This window comes from Pseudophryne corroboree, chromosome 1 (assembly GCF_028390025.1).
Source record: "Pseudophryne corroboree isolate aPseCor3 chromosome 1, aPseCor3.hap2, whole genome shotgun sequence".
In the NCBI taxonomy this organism is placed as follows: domain Eukaryota; kingdom Metazoa; phylum Chordata; class Amphibia; order Anura; family Myobatrachidae; genus Pseudophryne; species Pseudophryne corroboree.
The window spans coordinates 744,530,823-744,554,067 of NC_086444.1; the positions used below are offsets into that span (position 1 = coordinate 744,530,823).

A 23,245-nucleotide genomic window follows, 5' to 3' on the forward strand; every position below is an offset into this window, starting at 1 on the left:
TAGAATCCACCCGTGCTGTCGTAGAACTACTTGAGATAGTGCTACTCAGACCTCCAACTGTTCTCTGGACCTTGCCCTTATCAGGAGATCGTCCAAGTAAGGGATAATTAAGACGCCTTTTCTTTGAAGAAGAATCATCATTTCGGCCATTACCTTGGTAGAGACCCGGGGTGCCGTGGACAATCCAAACGGCAGCGTCTGAAACGGATAGTGACAGTTTTGTACCACGAACCTGAGGTACCCTTTGTGAGAAGGGCAAATTTGGACATGGAGGTAAGCATCATTGATGTCCAGGGACACCATATAGTCCCCTTCTTCCTGGTTCGCTATCACTGCTCTGAGTGACTCCATTTAGAATAGGTCTCACCGAGCCGTCTGGCTTCAGTACCACAATATAGTGTGGAATAATACCCCTTTACTTGTTGTAGGAGGGGTACTTTGATTATCACCTGCTGGGAATACAGCTTGTGAATTGTTTCCAATACTGCCTCCCTGTCGGAGGTAGACGTTGGTAAAGCAAACTTCAGGAACCTGCGAGGGGGAGACGTCTCGAATTTCCAATCTGTACCCCTGGGATACTACTTGTAGGATCCAGGGGTCCACTTGCGAGTGAGCCCACTGCGTGCTGAAACTCTTGAGACGACCCCCCACCGGACCTATTCCATGTGCCGTTTGGAATCTGCATCACCTGACCACTGTCGTGTCCATAAACATCGTCTGGCAGATATGGACATCGCACTTACTCTTGATGCCAGAGTTTCGCATATATAGAAATGAATCTTTTAAATGCTCTATAGTCAATAAAATACTGTCCCTGTCAAGGGTATCAATATTTCCAGTCAGGGAATCCGACCAAGCCACCCCAGCGCTGCCCATCCAGGCTGAGGCGATCGCTGGTCGCAGTATAACACCAGTATGTGTGTATATACTTTTTAGGATATTTTCCAACCTCCTATCAGTTGGCTCCTTGAGGGCGTCCGTATCTGGAGACGGTAACGCCACTTGTTTTTATAAGCGTGTGAGCGCCTTATCCACCCTAAGGTGTGTTTCCCAACGCGCCATAACTTCTGGCGGGAAAGGGTATACCGCCAATAATTTTCTATCGGGGGAAACCCACGCATCATCACACACTTCATTTAATTTATCTGATTCAGGAAAAACCACATGTAGTTTTTTCACACTCCACATAATACCCTTTTTTGTGGTACTTGTAGTATCAGAAATATGTAACATCTCCTTCATTGCCCTTAACAAGTAACGTGTGGCCCTAAAGGAAAATACGTTTGTTTCTTCACCGTCGACACTGGAGTCAGTGTCCGTGTCTGTGTCGACCGACTGAGGTAAAAGGACGTTTTAACGCCCCTGACTGTGTTTTAGACGCCTGGACAGGTACTAATTGGTTTGCCGGCCGTCTCATGTCGTCAACCGACCTTGCAGCGTGTTGACATTATCACGTAATTCCTTAAATAAGCCATCCATTCCGGTGTCGACTCCCTAGAGAGTGACATCACCATTACCGGCAATTGCTCCGCCTCCTCACCAACATCGTCCTCATACATGTCGACACACAAGTACCGACACACAGCACACACACAGGGAATGCTCTGATAGAGGACAGGACCCCACTAGCCCTTTGGGGAGACAGAGGGAGAGTTTGCCAGCACACACCAAAAACGCTATATTATACAGGGACAACCTTTATATAAGTGTTTTTCCCTTATAGCATTTTAATATACATATATATATACACATATCGCCAAATAAGTGCCCCCCCTCTCTGTTCTAACCCTGTTTCTGTAGTGCAGTGCAGGGGAGAGCCTGGGAGCCTTCCCACCAGCCTTTCTGTGAGGGAAAATGGCGCTGTGTGCTGAGGAGAATAGGCCCCGCCCCCTTTTCGGCGGGCTTCTTCTCCCGTTTTTCTGAGACCTGGCAGGGGTTAAATACATCCATATAGCCTCCAGGGGCTATATGCGATGTATTTTTTAGCCAGAATAATAAGAATTTACTTACCGATAATTCTATTTCTCGGAGTCCGTAGTGGATGCTGGGGTTCCTGAAAGGACCAAGGGGAATAGCGGCTCCGCAGGAGACAGGGCACAAAAGTAAAGCTTTCCGATCAGGTGGTGTGCACTGGCTCCTCCCCCTATGACCCTCCTCCAAGCCAGTTAGGTACTGTGCCCGGACGAGCGTACACAATAAGGGAGGAATTTTGAATCCCGGGTAAGACTCATACCAGCCACACCAATCACACCGTACAACTTGTGATCTAAACCCAGTTAACAGTATGATAACAGCGGAGCCTCTGAAAAGATGGCTCACAACAATAATAACCCGATTTTTGTAACTATGTACAAGTATTGCAGATAATCCGCACTTGGGATGGGCGCCCAGCATCCACTACGGACTCCGAGAAATAGAATTATCGGTAAGTAAATTCTTATTTTCTCTATCGTCCTAGTGGATGCTGGGGTTCCTGAAAGGACCATGGGGATTATACCAAAGCTCCCAAACGGGCGGGAGAGTGCGGATGACTCTGCAGCACCGAATGAGAGAACTCCAGGTCCTCCTTAGCCAGGGTATCAAATTTGTAGAATTTAGCAAACGTGTTTGCCCCTGACCAAGTAGCTGCTCGGCAAAGTTGTAAAGCCGAGACCCCTCGGGCAGCCGCCCAAGATGAGCCCACCTTCCTTGTGGAATGGGCATTTACATATTTTGGCTGTGGCAGGCCTGCCACAGAATGTGCAAGCTGAATTGTATTACACATCCAACTAGCAATAGTCTGCTTAGAAGCAAGAGCACCCAGTTTGTTGGGTGCATACAGGATAACAGCAAGTCAGTTTTCCTGACTCCAGCCGTCCTGGAACATATTTTCAGGGCCCTGACAACATCTAGCAACTTGGAGTCCTCCAAGTCCCTAGTAGGTGCAAGGCACCACAATAAGCTGGTTCAGGTGAAACACTGACACCACCTTAGGGAGAGAACTGGGGACGAGTCCGCAGCTCTGCCCTGTCCGAATGGACAAACAGATATGGGCTTTTTTGAGAAAAAAACCACCAATTTGACACTCGCCTGGTCCAGGCCAGGGCCAAGAGCATGGTCACTTTTCATGTGAGATGCTTCAAATCCACAGATTTGACTGGTTTTAAACCAATGTGATTTGAGGAATCCCAGAACTACGTTGAGATCCCACAGTGCCACTGGAGGCACAAAAGGGGGTTGTATATGCAATACTCCCTTGACAAACTTCTGGACTTCAGGAACTGAAGCCAATTCTTTCTGGAAGAAAATCGACAGGGCCGAAATTTGAACCTTAATGGACCCCAATTTGAGGCCCATAGACACTCCTGTTTGCAGGAAATGCAGGAAACGACCGAGTTGAAATTTCTTTGTGGGGCCTTCCTGGCCTCACACCACGCAACATATTTTCGCCACATGTGGTGATAATGTTGTGCGGTCACCTCCTTTCTGGCTTTGACCAGGGTAGGAATGACCTCTTCCGGAATGCCTTTTTCCCTTAGGATCTGGCTTTCCACCGCCATGCCGACAAACGCAGCTGCGGTAAGTCTTGGAACAGACATGGTACTTGCTGAAGCAAGTCCCTTCTTAGCGGCAGAGGCCATAAGACCTCTGTAAGCATCTCTTGAAGTTCCGGGTACCAAGTCCTTCTTGGCCAATCCGGAGCCATGAGTATAGTTCTTACTCCTCTACGTCTTATAATTCTCAGCACCTTAGGTATGAGAAGCAGAGGAGGGAACACATACACCGACTGGTACACCCACGGTGTTACCAGAACGTCCACAGCTATTGCCTGAGGGTCTCTTGACCTGGCGCAATACCTGTCCCGTTTTTTGTTCAGACGGGACGCCATCATGTCCACCTTTGGTATTTCCCAACGGTTTACAATCATGTGGAAAAAACTTCCCGATGAAGTTTCCACTCTCCCGGGTGGAGGTCGTGCCTGCTGAGGAAGTCTGCTTCCCAGTTTCCATTCCCGGGATGAAACACTGCTGACAGTGCTATCACATGATTTTCCGCCCAGCGAAAAGTCCTTGCAGTTTTTGCCATTGCCCTCCTGCTTCTTGTGTCGCCCTGTCTGTTTACGTGGGCGACTGCCGTGATGTTTTTCCCACTGGATCAATACCGGCTGACCTTGAAGCAGAGGTCTTGCTAAGCTTAGAGCATTATAAATTTACCCTTAGCTCCAGTATATTTATGTGGAGAAAAGTCTCCAGACTTGATCACACTCCCTGGAAATTTTTTCCTTGTGTGACTGCTCCCCAGCCTCTCGGGCTGGGCTCCGTGGTCACCAGCATCCAATCCTGAATGCCGAATCTGCGGCCCTCTAGAAGATGAGCACTCTATAACCACCACAGGAGAGACACCCTTGTCCTTGGATATAGGGTTATCCGCTGATGCATCTGAAGATGCGATCCGGACCATTTGTCCAGCAGATCCCACTGAAAAGTTCTTGCGTGAAATCTGCCGAATGGAATTGCTTCGTAGGAAGCCACCATTTTTACCAGGACCCTTTTGCAATGATGCACTGTTTTTAGGAGGTTCCTGACTAGCTCGGATAACTCCCTGGCTTTCTCTTCCGGGAGAAACACCTTTTTCTGGACTGTGTCCAGAATCATCCCTAGGCACAGCAGACGTGTCGTCGGGATCAGCTGCGATTTTGGAATATTTAGAATCCACCCGTGCTGTTGTAGCAGTATCCGAGATAGTGCTACTCCGACCTCCAACTGTTCCCTGGACTATGCCCTTATCAGGAGATCGTCCAAGTAAGGGATAATTAAGACGCCTTTTCTTCGAAGAAGAATCATCATTTCGGCCATTACCTTGGTAAAGACCCGGGGTGCCGTGGACAATCCAAACGGCAGCGTCTGAAACTGATAGTGACAGTTCTGCACCACGAACCTGAGGTACCCTTAGTGAGAAGGGCAAATTTGGGACATAGAGGTAAGCATCCCTGATGTCCCGGGACACTATATAGTCCCCTTCTTCCTGGTTCGTTATCACTGCTCTGAGTGACTCCATCTTGATTTGAACCTTTGTAAGTGTTCAAAAAAAATTTTTTTTTTTTTTTTTTTTTTAGAATAAGTCTCACCTAGCCTTCTGGCTTCAGTACCACAATATAGTGTGGAATAATACCCCTTTTCTTGTAGTAGGAGGGGTAATTTAATTATCACCTGCTGGGAATACAGCTTGTGAATTTTTTCCCATACTGCCTCCTTGTCGGAGGGAGACCTTGGTAAAGCAGACTTCAGGAGCCTGCGAAGGGGAAACGTCTCGACATTCCAATCTGTACCCCTGGGATACTACTTGTAGGATCCAGGGGTCCTGTACGGTCTCAGCGCCATGCTGAGAACTTGTCAGAAGCGGTGGAACGCTTCTGTTCCTGGGAATGGGCTGCCTGCTGCAGTCTTCTTCCCTTTCCTCTATCCCTGGGCAGATATGATCTTATAGGGACGAAAGGACTGAGGCTGAAAAGACGGTGTCTTTTTCTGCAGAGATGTGACTTAGGGTAAAAACGGCGGATTTTCCAGCAGTTGCCGTGGCCACCAGGTCCGATGGACCGACCCCAAATAACTCCTCTTCCTTTATACGGCAATACACCTTTGTGCCGTTTGGAATCTGCATCACCTGACCACTGTCGTGTCCATAACATCTTCTGGCAGATATGGACATCGCATTTACTCTTGATGCCAGAGTGCAAATATCCCTCTGTGCATCTCGCATATATAGAAATGCATCCTTTAAATGCTCTATAGTCAATAAAATACTGTCCCTGTCAAGGGTATCAATATTTTTAGTCAGGGAATCCGACCAAGCCACCCCAGCTCTGCACATCCAGGCTGAGGCGATCGCTGGTCGCAGTATAACACCAGTATGTGTGTATATACTTTTTATGATATTTTCCAGCCTCCTGTCAGCTGGTCCTTGAGGACGGCCCTATCTATAGACGGTACCGCCACTTGTTTTGATAAGCGTGTGAGCGCCTTATCCACCCTAAGGGGTGTTTCCCAACGCGCCCTAACTTCTGGCGGGAAAGGGTATACCGCCCATAATTTTCTATCGGGGGGAACCCACGCATCATCACACACTTTATTTAATTTATCTGATTCAGGAAAAACTACGGTAGTTTTTTCACATCCCACATAATACCCTCTTTTGTGGTACTTGTAGTATCAGAAATATGTAACACCTCCTTCATTGCCTTTAACGTGTGGCCCTAATAAGGAATACGTTTGTTTATTCACCGTCGACACTGGATTCAGTGTCCCTGTCTGTGTCTGTGTCGACCGACTAAAGTAAACGGGCGTTTTAAAACCCCTGACGGTGTTTTTGAGACGTCTGGACCGGTACTAATTGTTTGTCGGCCGTCTCATGTCGTCAACCGACCTTGCAGCGTGTTGACATTATCACGTAATTCCCTAAATAAGCCATCCATTCCGGTGTCGACTCCCTAGAGAGTGACATCACCATTACAGGCAATTGCTCCGCCTCCTCACCAACATCGTCCTCATACATGTCGACACACACGTACAGACACACAGCCCACACACAGGGAATGCTCTGATAGAGGACAGGACCCACTAGCCCTTTGGAGAGACAGAGGGAGAGTTTACCAGCACACACCAAAAACGCTATAATTATATAGGGACAACCTTATATAAGTGTTTTCCCTTATAGCATCTTTTTTATATATTTCTAACGCCAAATTAGTGCCCCCCCTCTCTGTTTTAACCCTGTTTCTGTAGTGCAGTGCAGGGGAGAGCCTGGGAGCCTTCCCTCCAGCCTTTCTGTGAGGGAAAATGGCGCTGTGTGCCGAGGAGATAGGCCCCGCCCCTTTTTCGGCGGCCTCATCTCCCGCTCTTAACGGATTCTGGCAGGGGTTAAATATCTCCATATAGCCTCCGGAGGCTATATGTGAGGTATTTTTAGCCAAAATAGGTATTCATTTGCCTCCCAGGGCGCCCCCCTCCCAGCGCCCTGCACCCTCAGTGACTGCCGTGTGAAGTGTGCTGAGAGGAAAATGGCGCACAGCTGCAGTGCGCTACCTTTAGAAGACTGAGGAGTCTTCTGCCGCCGATTCTGGACCTCTTCTTACTTCAGCATCTGCAAGGGGGCCGGCGGCAAGGCTCCGGTGACCATCCAGGCTGTACCTGTGATCGTCCCTCTGGAGCTGATGTCCAGTAGCCAAGAAGCCAATCCATCCTGCACGCAGGTGAGTTCACTTCTTCTCCCCTAAGTCCCTCGTTGCAGTGATCCTGTTGCCAGCAGGACTCACTGTAAAATAAAAAACCTAAGCTAAACTTTTCTAAGCAGCTCTTTAGGAGAGCCACCTAGATTGCACCCTTCTCGGCCGGGCACAAAAATCTAACTGGCTTGGAGGAGGGTCATAGGGGGAGGAGCCAGTGCACACCACCTGATCGGAAAGCTTTACTTTTGTGCCCTGTCTCCTGCGGAGCCGCTATTCCCCTTGGTCCTTTCAGGAACCCCAGCATCCACTAGGACGATAGAGAAAAGGTATTATACATTGCTGCCCAGGGCGCCCCGAGCAACGCCCTGCACCCTCCGTGACCGTTGGTGTGAAGTGTGTGACAACAATGGCGCACAGCTGCAGTGCTGTGCGCTACCTTCATGAAGACTGAAAAGCCTTCTGCCGCCGGTTTCTGGACCTTCAATCTTCAGCATCTGCAAGGGGGGTCGGCGGCGCGGCTCCGGGACGAACCCCAGGGTGAGACCTGTGTTCCGACTCCCTCTGGAGCTAATGGTGTCCAGTAGCCTAAGAAGCCAATCCATCCTGCACGCAGGTGAGTTGAACTTCTCTCCCCTAAGTCCCTCGATGCAGTGAGCCTGTTGCCAGCAGGACTCACTGAAAATAAGAAACCTAAAAACTTTTTCTAAGCAGCTCCTTAAGAGAGCCACCTAGATTGCACCCTGCTCGGACGGGCACAAAAACCTAACTGAGGCTTGGAGGAGGGTCATAGGGGGAGGAGCCAGTACACACCACCTGATCCTAAAGCTTTAGTTTTGTGCCCTGTCTCCTGCGGAGCCGCTAACCCCCCCATGGTCCTGACGGAGTCCCCAGCATCCACTTAGGACGTCAGAGAAATGAAACCATTTTAGTCAATAAGCCTTTATTGGTGCCGAGACCCAAATGGGTTGGATACCCTAAATAAAAATGAAGACCTTGAAATGCAGCATGATCATTACCAGTCACCATTCAATAATATTCCCATTTAAGTGTATTGCTGGGTATACATGGTCAGATAAAAATTCTGAAAGATTTTAACGGATTGCTTGACACCATCAGATATCGTGGCCATACACAGATATCAGTGTATGATCACATGATACTGTATCTGGGTTCCTCTCCTAGGAAGGAAACATTTCCCTGTTCCTCCCCTGTGAAAGAACAGGGGAAACGTCAGGCAGTTGGCTGTGACAGTGCATACACTGCCAAGTGCGGCTAACCAGTTACTGGCGGTTTTTTTTTTTTTTTTTTTTACGCATGACCACGTGATAATCGCAACCATACACTATGCAATTACCAGCCCGATCCACATTGCATTATGCATGCCCGGCTTTAGCAAACTAGTCAGGCCAGAGCAAACCATTGCGTTTGACAAAGCATGTGTTATCAGATTGAGCAATGATCCCAACTCAAGAGAAGCAACTGAATTAGTACCAAGGTGACAAAAGGACTAAACCAACATACTTAAATCTAATTACAACTTCAATCTACCCACAATATCAAAGGTAACATAGCACTACACTACTTGTACTTATTAGCACCAATATTTAAAATGACCAGCATGTAAAATGGTTTGCGATGGTAAAAATGTTCTTTATATTTTTATCATCTTGTAATTAAAAGAGTGGAGAGGTAAATTTAGGGAAGTGTTGTTGAAAAGCACTTGTTCTTTACACTTTCACCTTAGCTTTGTGGAACCATACTATAGCACAAGAGGGACAAGCATATTTGCTACTATATAAGGATTCCTCTGAAACACGCGTTGACAGTCACTGACATTTTCTGTAAAACCATTTTAACGTATCTGATACAAACCGTGTATAGGTTGGGTTGCTTCTCTTTCAATTCATCTTTGTACTGTATAATTGCTTTCAAATGAGGCAGCTGGTTCTGAACCTGAAAAAAATAAGAATTTACTTACCGATAATTCTATTTCTCGGAGTCCGTAGTGGATGCTGGGGTTCCTGAAAGGACCATGGGGAATAGCGGCTCCGCAGGAGACAGGGCACAAAAGTAAAGCTTTTACAGGTCAGGTGGTGTGTACTGGCTCCTCCCCCTATGACCCTCCTCCAGACTCCAGTTAGGTACTGTGCCCGGACGAGCGTACACAATAAGGGAGGATTTTGAATCCCGGGTAAGACTCATACCAGCCACACCAATCACACCGTACAACTTGTGATCTAAACCCAGTTAACAGTATGATAACAGAGGAGCCTCTGAAAGATGGCTTCCTAAACAATAACCCGAATTAGTTAACAATAACTATGTACAAGTATTGCAGATAATCCGCACTTGGGATGGGCGCCCAGCATCCACTACGGACTCCGAGAAATAGAATTATCGGTAAGTAAATTCTTATTTTCTCTATCGTCCTAAGTGGATGCTGGGGTTCCTGAAAGGACCATGGGGATTATACCAAAGCTCCCAAACGGGCGGGAGAGTGCGGATGACTCTGCAGCACCGAATGAGAGAACTCCAGGTCCTCCTTTGCCAGGGTATCAAATTTGTAAAAATTTACAAACGTGTTCTCCCCTGACCACGTAGCTGCTCGGCAGAGTTGTAATGCCGAGACCCCTCGGGCAGGCGCCCAAGATGAGCCCACCTTCCTTGCGGAATGGGCCTTAACAGATTTAGGCTGTGGCAGGCCTGCCACAGAATGTACAAGTTGAATTTTGTTACAAATCCAACGAGCAATCGACTGCTTAGAAGCAGGTGCACCCAACTTGTTGGGTGCATACAGTATAAACAGCGAGTCAGATTTTCTGACTCCAGCCGTCCTTTAAATGTATATTTTTAAGGCTCTGACAACGTCCAACAACTTGGAGTCCTTCAAGTCGTCTGTAGCCGCAGGCACTACAATAGGCTGGTTCAGGTGAAACGCTGATACCACCTTAGGGAGAAAATGCGGACGCGTCCGCCGCTCTGCCCTATGTCGAATGGAAAATTAAATAAGGGCTTTTATAAAACAAAGCCGCCAGTTCAGATACTCTCCCGGCCGAAGCCAGGGCCAGTAACATAGTCACTTTCCATGTGAGATATTTCAAATCCACATTCTTTAGTGGTTCAAACCAATTGGATTTGAGGAAATCTAAAACTACATTTAGATCCCACGGTGCCACCTTAGGCACCACAGGAGGCTGTATATGCAGTACTCCTTTGATAAAAATCTGGACCTCAGGGACTGAGGCCAATTCTTTTTGGAAGAATATTGATATGGCCGAAATTTGAACCTTAATAGATCCCAATTTGAGACCCATAGACAATCCTGATTGCAGGAAATGTAGGAAAACGACCCAGTTGAAATTCCTCCATCGGAGCACTCCGCTGCTCGCACCACGCAACATATTTTCGCCAAATACGGCGATAATGCTTCGCGGTGACTTCCTTCCTTGCCTTTATCAAGGTAGGAATGACTTCTTCCGGAATGCCTTTTCCTTTTAGGATCTGGCATTCAAACGCCATGCCGTCAAACGCAGCCGCGGTAAGTCTTGAAAAAGACAAGGACCCTGCTGAAGCAGGTCCCTTCTCAGAAGTAGAGGCCACGGATCGTCCGTGACCATCTCTTGAAGTTCCGGGTACCAAGTCCTTCTTGGCCAATCCGGAGCCACTAGTCTTACTCCTCTTTGCCGTATAATCCTCAATACCTTTGGTATGAGAGGCAGAGGAGGAAACACATATACCGACTGGTACACCCAAGGTGTTACCAGCGCGTCCACAGCTATTGCCTGCGGATCTCTTGACCTGGCGCAATATCTGTCCAGTGTTTTGTTGAGGCGAGACGCCATCATGTCCACCATTGGTTTTACCCAACGGTTTAATAGCATGTGGAAAACTTCTGGATGAAGTCCCCACTCTCCCGGGTGAAGGTCGTGTCTGCTGAGGAAGTCTGCTTCCCAGTTGTCCACGCCCGGGATGAATACTGCTGACAGTGCTATCACGTGATTCTCCGCCCAGCGAAGGATCCTGGCAGCTTCTGCCATTGCCCTCCTGCTTCTTGTGCCGCCCTGTCTGTTTACATGGGCGACTGCCGTGATGTTGTCCGACTGGATCAACACCGGTCTTCCTTGAAGCAGAGGTTCCGCCTGGCTTAGAGCATTGTAGATTGCTCTTAGTTCCAGAATGCTTATGTGAAGAGACTTTTTCAGGCTCGACCACACTCCCTGGAAATTTCTTCCCTGTGTGACTGCTCCCCAGCCTCTCAGGCTGGCATCCGTGGTCACCAGGATCCAATCCTGCATGCCGAATCTGCGGCCCTCCAATAGATGAGCCTCCTGCAACCACCACAGAAGGGATACCCTTGTCCTCGGCGACAGGGTTATCCGCAGGTGCATCTGAAGATGCGACCCTGACCATTTGTCCAACAGATCCCTTTGCATGGAATCTGCCGAAAGGGATTGCTTCGTAAGAAGCTACCATTTTTTTTCCCAGGACTCTTGTGCATTGATGTACAGACACCTTTCCTGGTTTTAGGAGGTTCCTGACCAGGTCAGATAACTCCTTGGCTTTTTCTTCGGGAAGAAAAACCTTTTTCTGAACTGTGTCCAGAATCATCCCCAGGAACAGCAGACGAGTTGTCGGCATTAATTGGGATTTTGGAATATTCAGAATCCATCCGTGCTGCTTTAGCACCTCTTGAGATAGTGCTAAACCCATCTCTAGCTGTTCTCTGGACCTTGCCCTTATTAGGAGATCGTCCAAGTATGGGATAATTAATACGCCTTTTCTTCGAAGAAGAAATATTATCTCGGCCATTACCTTTGTAAAGACCCGAGGTGCCGTGGACAAACCAAACGGCAGCGTCTGAAACTGATAGTGACAGTTTTGTACAACGAACCTGAGGTACCCCTGGTGTGAGGGGTAATTGGAACGTGGAGATACGCATCCTTGATGTCCAAGGATACCATAAAGTCCCCTTCTTCCAGGTTCGCTATCACTGCTCTGAGTGACTCCATCTTGAACTTCTTTATGTACAGGTTCAAGGACTTCAGATTTAGAATAGGCCTTACCGAGCCATCCGGCTTCGGTACCACAAAAAGAGTGGAATAATACCCCTTCCCTTGTTGTAGAAGAGGTACCTTGACTATCACCTGCTGAGAATACAGCTTGTGAATGGCTTCCAAAACCGTCTCCCTTTCTGAGGGGGACGTTGGTAAAGCAGACTTCAGGAAACGGCGAGGTGGCTCTGTCTCTAATTTCAACCTGTACCCCTGAGATATTATCTGCAGGATCCAGGGATTTACCTGCGAGTGAGCCCACTGCGCGCTGTAATTCTTGAGACGACCGCCTACCGCCCCCGAGTCCGCTTGCGAAACCCCAGCGTCATGCTGAGGCTTTTGTAGAAGCCGGGGAGGGCTTCTGTTCCTGGGAAGGAGCTGCCTGTTGCTGTCTCTTCCCTCGTCCTCTGCCTCGTGGCAGATATGAATAGCCCTTTGCTCTCTTATTTTTAAAGGAACGAAAGGGCTGCGGTTGAAAGGTCGGTGCCTTTTTCTGTTGGGGAGTGACTTGAGGTAGAAAGGTGGATTTCCCGGCCGTAGCCGTGGCCACCAAATCCGATAGACCGACCCCAAATAACTCCTCTACGCATCGCCTGTCCACTGTCGTGTCCATAAAGCTCTTCTGGCCGAAATGGACATAGCACTTACCCGTGATGCCAGTGTGCAGATATCTCCCTGTGCATCACGCATATAAAGAAATGCATCCTTTATTTGTTCTAACGACAGTAAAATATTGTCCCTGTCCAGGGTATCAATATTTTCGATCAGGGACTCTGACCAAACTACCCCAGCACTGCACATCCAGGCAGTCGCAATAGCTGGTCGTAGTATAACACCTGCATGTGTGTATATACCTTTTTGGATATTTTCCCTCCTCCTATCTGATGGATCTTTAAGTGCGGCCGTCTCAGGAGAGGGTAACGCCACTTGTTTTGATAAGCGTGTTAGCGCTTTGTCCACCCTAGGAGGTGTTTCCCAGCGCTCCCTAACCTCTGGCGGGAAAGGGTATAAAGCCAATAACTTCTTTGAAATTAGCAGTTTTTTATCGGGGCACCCCACGCTTCATCACACACGTCATTTAATTCTTCTGATTCGGTAAAAACTACTGGTAGTTTTTTCACACCCCACATAATACCCTGTTTAGTGGTACCTGTAGTATCAGCTAAATGTAACATCTCCTTTATTGCCAAAATCATATAACGTGTGGCCCTACTGGAAAATACGGTTGATTCGTCACCTTCACCACCGGAATCAGTGCCTGTGTCTGGGTCTGTGTCGACCGACTGAGGCAAGGGGCGTTTTACAGCCCCTGACGGTGTTTGAGGCGCCTGGACAGGCACTAATTGAGTGTCCGGCCGCCTCATGTCGGCAAACGACTGCTTAAGCGAGTTGACGCTATCCCGTAATTCCACAAATAAAGGCATCCATTCTGGTGTCGACCCCCTAGGAGGTGACATCCTCATATTTGGCAATTGCTCCGCCTCCACACCAATAAAGTCCTCATACATGTCGACACACACGTACCGACACACAGCAGACACACAGGGAATGCTCTATACGAAGACAGGACCCACTAGCCCTTTGGGGAGACAGAGGGAGAGTCTGCCAGCACACACCAAAAAGCGCTATATATGACAGGGATAGCCTTATGATTAAGTGCTCCCTTATAGCTGCTTTTATATTAATATATATTGCCATTTATTTTGCCCCCCCTCTCTGTTATACCCTGTTTCTGTAGTGCAGTGCAGGGGAGAGACCTGGGAGCCTTCCTGACCAGCGGAGCTGTGACAGAAAATGGCGCCGTGTGCTGAGGAGATAGGCCCCGCCCCTTTTTCGGCGGGCTCGTCTCCCGCTATTTAGTACATTTAGGCAGGGGTAAATATCTCCATATAGCCTCTGGGGCTATATGTGAGGTATTTTTAGCCTTTTTAAAGGTTTTCATTTGCCTCCCAGGGCGCCCCCCTCCCAGCGCCCTGCACCCTCAGTGACTGCCGTGTGAAGTGTGCTGAGAGGAAAATGGCGCACAGCTGCAGTGCTGTGCGCTACCTTAAGAAGACTGCAGGAGTCTTCAGCCGCCGATTCTGGACCTCTTCTTGCTTCAGCATCTGTGAGGGGGCCGGCGGCGTGGCTCCGGTGACCATCCAGGCTGTACCTGTGATCGTCCCTCTGGAGCTTCATGTCCAGTAGCCAAGAAGCCAATCCATCCTGCACGCAGGTGAGTTCACTTCTTCTCCCCTCTGTCCCTCGTTGCAGTGATCCTGTTGCCAGCAGGAATCACTGTAAAATAAAAAACCTAAGCTAAACTCTCTAAGCAGCTCTTTATGAGAGCCACCTAGAATTGCACCCTTCTCGGCCGGGCACAAAAATCTAACTGGAGTCTGGAGGAGGGTCATAGGGGGAGGAGCCAGTACACACCACCTGACCTGTAAAAGCTTTACTTTTGTGCCCTGTCTCCTGCGGAGCCGCTATTCCCCATGGTCCTTTCAGGAACCCCAGCATCCACTTAGGACGATAGAGAAACATTAACAACTTTCAAAACAAAAGTTCTGTGCTTCAGACATTGGTGGAGAAGAGTGAAAGAAATCCTGTTATAGCTCCCAAACTACTAATGGTTCAGATTAGTCAGCTTGTAATGTTAGTTAGTTTTATAATCACTAGAATTAGATTTCTATTCCTATAGCGGCTTAAAAAAAAAAAACACACACGACACTACTCTGTCAGTAGATGTACTCTTACCATATAGTGCCGCTTTCCAAGTTATCTAGATGTAAAGTAATATAAGTAATAAGAATGTTGGCTACATGAAAAAACTACAGCCTGTTGCGTGAAACATTATCTAGGTCTCTTGTAATAACTTACTTGAAGGATTTTTTGTAGCTGTTTATGGTTTTCCACCACCAATATGTTGGCCTCACAGTTCTCTGCCACATAATGACATGCCTCTGCCGAGTTTGTTGTATAGATGCCCACAGCAAACCCTCTGACAAGGAGATAAATTCTATTAGGATGGGTGGATCTATAGACAAACATTCCAGGCATGCACCAGCTATCTTACTCTGATCTGTGTACATTAAGGCAATGGTAGGCTTATTATGAAATACAGTTTGTCACAATTCCAGCCTGCACTCAGATACAGCAACCTAATACGACAGCTAGGTAGTGACTGTTGTGCACTTTGGTCAGTATTTATGATAAAGTACACAGCCCAGATGGACACAAAATTCCTTTTGGAGGAGACTCTCACATAACCTCTACAAGAGAGGTGTTCCCTGACCTGACCTGAAAGGCTAGTAGTTAAACAGTTTAAAGCCCCGAACACATGGGGAGAGGTGTGCCGAGCGATCCATCAGTGACCGCTTTTTCTCCATCTGAGAGACATTTCTAAACCATGGGGTATAATTAGGGTTGAAAAGCTAGCACTTAATAGGTTAACTTTTTGTAGTATTTAAGCACCCGCTGCAGGTTCGCAGCCAGGACCAGCTGCTAAAGGGTGATGCAACTGGCAGCTAAACAGGTGCCCAGGTAAGATGCGGTCTGGCATGAAGCCTCGGCTGATGTTGGTACCTGCTACCAAAATGGCAAACAGGCAGTCTGCTGCTAGAAGACGCAGAGCAGCACCATAGTCATCCATGCAGACCATTAATATTTGCCAGGTACTATAGCGAAATGCACAACTTTATCAAAAGTTGTGCCTTAAATTTTCCACACAGGCCTCAACACACAACAAGCTACTCTACTAACAAAAAAACAAAACTGTAGACCAGCAGCATGCTGGCATGTGTAGTTCCACAGCAGCTGGACGGCCGCATGTTGAATACTCCTGCCATTTACTAAAGACATATTTCTGCTCAATAGTCAGATATAGCTTTCCAGTCAACAAATGGTCCCGTCCCACGCCAGAAAAAGTAGCATCAGAGGTGAGACACTGCACTTTTTTTTATTCTGCCACCTTCTCCAAGGCAGGAGATTAAGATGGATACAATAGAGCAGTGGTTCTCAAACTCGGTCCTCAGGACCCCACACAGTGCATGTTTTGCAGGTAACCCAGCAGGTGCACAGGTGTATTAATTACTCACGGACACATTTTAAAAGGTCCATAAGTGGAGTTAATTATTTCACTTGTGATCCTGTGAGGAGACCTGCAAAACATGCACTGTGTGGGGTCCTGAGGACCGAGTTTGAGAACCTGTGCAATAGAGTATCAGAGACAAGGGGACTTGTGACCTATGTGGATGCTCTGGAACAAACATAATTACAAAATACCTAAAACACCCTATAGTGGGGGTTCCCAACCACGTTACTCAAGGCATATAGCCATACTTGAGCACAGGTGATTTAATACCCAAGTAATTTGATTTAACCCTCTGTATTCTGTAAGCATTGAACGCAAAAATATACTGGTAGGTTAATTGGATCCCAACAAAATTAACCCTAGCGTGAATGTGTGTGCATGTACATGTGGTAGGGATTATAGATTGTAAGCTCCACTGGGGCAGGGACTGATGTGAATGCCCAATATTCTCTGTAAAGCGCTGCAGAATATGTGTGCGCTATATAAATAACTGGTAATAAATAAATATCACCAAAACTTGGACTTTAAGGCTGGGTAAACACCTGACCAACATGTCGGTGGACCCTCCATCATGCCAACCAAGCAGACTGTTTAGGCAAGTGTACAACACTTACCTATCGGTTGCTCGCCATGTCTGTCAGGACACCAAGCTGGGTGGGAATTTGTATTTGTCCGCCCTGCTGTGATGTCCAAACCCCACAGCAAATGTACAGGCAGTTGGCAGCCAGATAGGTCACCTATACACACAACCAGATGCGCAGATATATCTGAAGATACATCAGCCAGCGGCTGTGCTGCAACAAAGTCACTCAGACATATTGAGGGTACACTCAGACAGGCTTGAGCTGTATCAGCCAATATACTGGCCAGTATGTGTGTGTACCTAGCTTTAGTATGCCTTGAAGACAGTTTGGGAAACACTGCCATAGAGCAAGAGGTTCTTGATTTCCAGACAGCCTAGAGGCTGTCTGGAAATCAGATGACATGTTAATGTAGCAAGCGCAAGTTCCATTTGGCAGGATGGCATAGAACACATACATAATAGGATACTCTTGCTCATCAAACTTCCCCCCCTTATACCAAGTTGTTCAAGTAATACTGGTTAATCAATGGCATTCAAAAGTTGAAACGGCTTTGAGTAGACATTAACCAAGAGATTATGATCCTTGTGACTGAAGAACTAGACTTAAAGAGGTTGCCTGAGGAGGTCTGCCTTTGTGTACACATATTTAGCAATTTCAAACTAAACAACCTAGATCCACCACTCGCATCATGAAGCAATACAAGGTAATCCCACAATTAAACTTGTGCTTTTCTCTAAAAGGAAGGCAGCTGTGGAGATCTAATTTCCCTCTATGACCTGCTTCACACAAAGTGGAGATCTGTTTTTGTTTCGATTACTGTGACATAGGAAAACTTCCCTCCACGTGTCTCCTCCATTACCATTGAATACAGTAATTTTCTAATTAAAATTCTCAACTATAAAGGCACCACGACAACTCGGGGGATATAAAACATTCCTTAAAGCCCACGTAAATTCTTTTACTCTCTCCTTGACAGCATAGAGTAATAATGTTGGGATTAGAATTTGCTACCAAGACATTTGAGAGCATGACCACAAGAACGTCCTAACACCTGATCAGTGGCAGAAAGGATAGAAATTCACCAGTTTAGTTATACATAATAAATAGTAATACTTATTCCATCATATTCACTCTACACTATGCTATTGTTGCTGGGATAAAATTGCCATATACACATTTGCATATACGAAGAGACCTGTCAACTTTGATATTCAATAATCACGCTATTAAATGAAAAAATTCAAGATCTGCATGTTATCACCTAACCACCACACTATTGAATATCATTAAATGCAAGCTCAAGCTACACCTTATTACACTCCATTCACCTAGAAAATGATTTCCTGGGTTTCCATTATACTTTGAGGTAATTACATTGCTTCTAATATGACAGCTAGTTCTTTAACTTCTCATATGGATTGGTCATCCATCCTCACTACTGTCCCACTTTATTTTTCTTTAGAGACTATTAGGGTGGTATTCAATTCTTTTCACCACCTTCCACACACATTCTGTTTCTGCTTAAGGGCGTGGTAGAATCATTTCCACTCGCTACCCCTAGGGTAGCGAGGGTACCCAGCCCTTTATGCAGCTAAATCGGATTACTATGGGCACGATATGCACAATAACGGGGATCACTTTAGAAAAGGAGATTGAGCGTGATACATCATTTGAATACCATTTTCTTAGTTCTCTATAATAAAATGTTTGCACAGTTTCACAGTTGTTCCCTTTATTATTATTATCCTTTATTTATATGGCGCCACAAGGGTTCTGCAGCGCCCAATTACAGAGTACATAAATAATCAAACAGGAAAACAGCAACTTACAGTTGATGACAGTATAGGACAAGTACAGGGTAAATACACAGTTACATCAGCAGATGACACTGGAATAAGTATCAGGTGGCAGAAGACTGCTGGATGTGGTACAGTTGAAGATTATTAAAGTAAGACAAATGATAAGCACATGAGGGAAGAGAGCCCTGCTCGTGAGAGCTTACAAACTGAAGGCATACCCTTACCATAGCATATTAAGGACTATAATAGTGTTGGGATGGGGGGGAGTTTGGGAGTAAGCACTACACGCAAAAGATCACAAACTACTCTTACAAAGTCTATGGGGGATATCCAATTATCCCCGATAAGTCAGGTCTGAAGAACGGACGAAAACAGGGCTGTTTCCGGAGATTCTGCTACACTAGTGAAACAAAATCCCAGATAAGCCGCGGCATTTACCGGTTTATCGAGGCTAGATAGATCCGGCAGGACAATTAGCCCCGGTAAATTACCGGGGCTAATTGGATATCACCCTAAGGGAGTTTATTCTTTTTACAAGCACATCACTGATTACCTTCCTGACTGATAACCTTATCTACAACCATTTTATAAAGTTTCCTTGGTCAGATCTGACCCTACATAGTAATCTGGCAGGTAAGAATGCCAGAGATCAAACGCAGTGGCTTCAGTGTACATAATGGAAAACATTTCATATGACGGAATGGCAGCATGCGGCTATAACTTACACACAACATCTGCTACCACTGACTGTTGCTGTGCTCAGGATGGCAAGTACTTTTACCTGGATTAACCAATAATCTCTATACACACATACACGAAATTTGGTTAAAGTAAGGGACTGCCTCCACTGTTTGGGCTATAGGTAAACCATACAAGAACACATGTAAAAAACAGAGAATCTTCTGATTTACCAGAAGCAAAAACTCAAAAGGAATGAATGTTGAGACTCACCCAGCAAGTATAGCTCCTATATCAGCAATGAACCACTCCATCGAGTTAAACCCCAGGATGCCAACTCCATGGTACCGCTCCAAACCCAACTGTAGAAAGAATAATTAATATAGAAAATAAATAAATGTATAATCTATAATACTAATAATAAATAAAAATATATATAATTTCCTGCATACCTTAATGAAACCCTTGGCTGCGATCCTGCACTGTTCATAGTATTGCTTGTAAGTAATTGACTTCCACTGGTCTCCATGTTTGGAAGCTAGTGCAGCATAATCCCCATATTTCTTGACCGTTTCTTCAAACATCGCATGAATAGTCACTGGTGGTACACTGGCGATTCCTGACTCTTCTATCCGCAGTTGGACAGCACCGTCTCTCTGTGTGGTCATCAACTTCAGATCGGATGCAGAGATGCTTGAAAAGACATCTGGAAAATACCACTTCGAGATTGAAATCCAAACTAATCAAGATTCTGACAATTCTTCATCTGTGTCAGTTTAAAAATATGCATGCAAGTATACACTGTCTAGTCACATAATTATGACCACCTCCAACATTTGACGTTGGCAGAGAGTAGCCCATGATGTACGTGTCGTGTGATGGCACAGTGGGTATATAAGTTGTGCAATAGCCTATCTTTTGTTGACGTCATGGGTAAAAGGGGTGATTTATCACAGCTGCAAATAGAATGATCAGATTTTGGGCCAAGGGTGGCAGTATTTCTGAAACAGCGCAGTTTAACTGTTAAATTGCTGCGGTGGTGAAGGTGCATCGAGCATGGCACCATTGCGGATAACCAAAGTGGAAACTGCGGCGCACAATGCGCCATTGATGTGAGCAGCTCACCTGGGGGCTACCAGACGTGCATCTAAAAATGACATTTCTGCCAGTCTAGCTGCTGTCCGTGCTGCACATGGCGGTAACTCTGGCTGTTAGCTGGTGGTCATAATAATGAGACTCAACCGTGTATAAACAATGAAGGCAATCTAAACCTTTTTCTTCTATGAAAAGACAATTGCATTATGAGAAGTCGAATTTAAACTTCCAGTATATTTCCAGTAGATATAATCCCACCAGTCTCTGCACTAAAGTATAGAGCACATGGTCAAATAAGCAGCTGGCAACTTTGTTATGGCAAGTGATGTGCTTTAGAATGGAGACTGCAAGAATCCATCTCGCATTGACAGGTCTATCACAGGCATGCTTGCAATCACATATTGAGTACAGCCCTAACTATAAAACAGTGGACCCAATGCCTCCTTCCTCCAGACCATGATTGCTTGTTTTAATTTGTTTCTTTAAGAACACTAGATAACCTATTTAAATTGTTAAAGGAAAGAACAACTGCACACACCACAAATTTAGTGAATAGGGTCACAGATGAAGGGAAGGTGCCTAGCAGATAATAGGAGTGGAAGGAGAACATTGTCCAGAGAGTCCAAAGGTAGAAGTTACTTTTTTTTATGCTGTCAATATTGGTTGTAAGCAGCTTCCCGCATCACTGGACTGGACCCAATATAAAAAAAATACAAAAGTGTGCGCAATACAGGGGTGAGTGACAGGTGTGCGCTATACAAGTCTTAATAACTTTCATAATGCATCATTGACCACAGAACGTGTACAATACATACCACCAGAAAGAGCAGTGTCAGGTTTAGACTGAACCCCATTCACAAGTGCCTTTAGATTGTTGCCGTTAGACATCACTCTGTTACTAGACTGATCCTGGGCACTCTCCTCCTTGAAGCTAGATTAAAAAAAATAATAATAATAATAATTACTACAAGAGTTTCCAAACTACTCTTGTACATTATTTGAAGTAGTGCCAAACTATTTAGCAAAGCCAATTAAAAATAGAAAATGAAGCAACAAAGTGTGATGACCACATGAATGTGAACCCCCCTTCCAGTCTAACATGCTGATTTCCTGCCCGTAGGGCAACGCTACTTTTATTGACTACTGTGGAAAACACGCACAGGACAAAGTGACCAGACCCAAAACAATTTAGCCTAGTAATGGTAGGATGGGGGCACAAAGCAAATTTAAGAAAGGCTCTTTCAAACTACTTAGCAGCTCAGACAGGGAGCTGTATCAAAGCTTGGAGAGAGATCAAGTAACAAACAAACAAACAGATTTTAACTGCTTCAAACACAGCCGGTCAAATGTAAGTTAGAAGCAGATTGGAAAAAGTACTAGCCAGAATTTGATACATCTTCCCTAAAAAGAGAATAAGGTTCACTGTCAGGATTACATAAAGGATGGGGTTGGGTACGGGATCTCGACGCCGCAAATCAGACTGTCAGAATGCCGGCAGGGGGCGAGTGGAACTAAGCCCCTTGCGGGCTCACTATGCTGCAGGCTCTGTGGCTCACTTCGTTCGCCACAGGTTCTTATTCCCACTCCATGGGTGTTGTGGACATCCAGGAGTGGGAATAGCTGTGGCGGCACTGCCAGCATTCTGGCATTGGTATTTTGACTGTTTGGATTCTGACTGCCGGGATCCCAACTACATCCCAAAAGGAAGCATGTGGTTCTTGTAGACAGGAAGCATGCAAGAGTACAATGTTATAATGTGTAAGGTAAGGAGGTGTATACCGTATGTATAGAGAATGTAATTCATGGGATGAGGCGAGCAAGGTTTAAGGTGTAACTGAATGTGTAATTGATTAAACTGGTGTGCATGCATGAGAAGGGGGCTCATTTCAACAACTAGTTATGCCTTCAACTTCCAACTGAATTGCAGTTATAATCACATTAGACAAATAATTGAGAAGTAGGAAGCAAGTCACAAAAGACGCAGTGTGGGGAGAACCCCAACCACATAAGACAGCCAGCCAGTCGATCATTTCATAATCTATAGCCATCTCTAAGCAGTTAGTCCAGTGTGTGTAACACATTTGGCATTTCCAGCTAGTCATGAAAGCTATGTATTGCCACCCTACAGAATTTTACTGTGTTTTGTAGTAGTCTAAACATATTGAAAGACAACTACATTAAGTGAATAGCCAATACCGGATAGCCACTATAGGCCGCAGGTCTTCAGAAATTAATGCTTTTGCGGCAAGTTTTGAAATGTAGTAATGATAAAACACAATCAGTATATCACCACAGAAACAGAAATGTACTCAGAACAGCAGCTAATAACTAGCTACACCCGAGAAGGACCCTACCTTTGGGAGGAAGTTACCAGTATATCATGCAAACAAACATCTTGCGCTGCCATTTCTTGTGGGTTTACAGCTATTTCTGCGGCAGCAGTCGTTACCATAGTAGACATGTCTGAATCACACTGCAGGGTCACTAAAATAAGACAAGAAACACACATGTAAAAAAAAAAAGACACGGTAATCATGATGATTTACTGATTAAAGCAAAGAAATCTAACCATGGACATATGACCATATCAAGAATCAGAATATTTGTATTGAAAGGGTATGATGGTGGACCAAGTTGTCACATGTTCCCATATACTGGAACATACAAACATGTAATCTAGTCCCAATTACTGTTATGAAAGCAGCAGTTTTACAAGCACATTAATTGCATTTTTGCTAGTGAATAGCAGCCACATGCAGGCC

The 23,245-nt window shown here is 45.9% G+C and overlaps 1 protein-coding gene across 1 annotated transcript in view; it reads right to left on the bottom strand.

Annotated features, from left to right (window-relative positions):
• The window catches only part of ACSBG2 (acyl-CoA synthetase bubblegum family member 2), a 57,546-nt gene that overhangs the window by 33,915 nt on the left and 386 nt on the right, over positions 1 to 23,245 (bottom strand). The window contains 6 exon segments of the mRNA XM_063916447.1: positions 9,077 to 9,157; positions 15,115 to 15,235; positions 19,662 to 19,750; positions 19,841 to 20,094; positions 21,299 to 21,414; positions 22,838 to 22,967. Coding sequence (XP_063772517.1) covers positions 9,077 to 9,157; positions 15,115 to 15,235; positions 19,662 to 19,750; positions 19,841 to 20,094; positions 21,299 to 21,414; positions 22,838 to 22,967 — 791 coding nt within the window.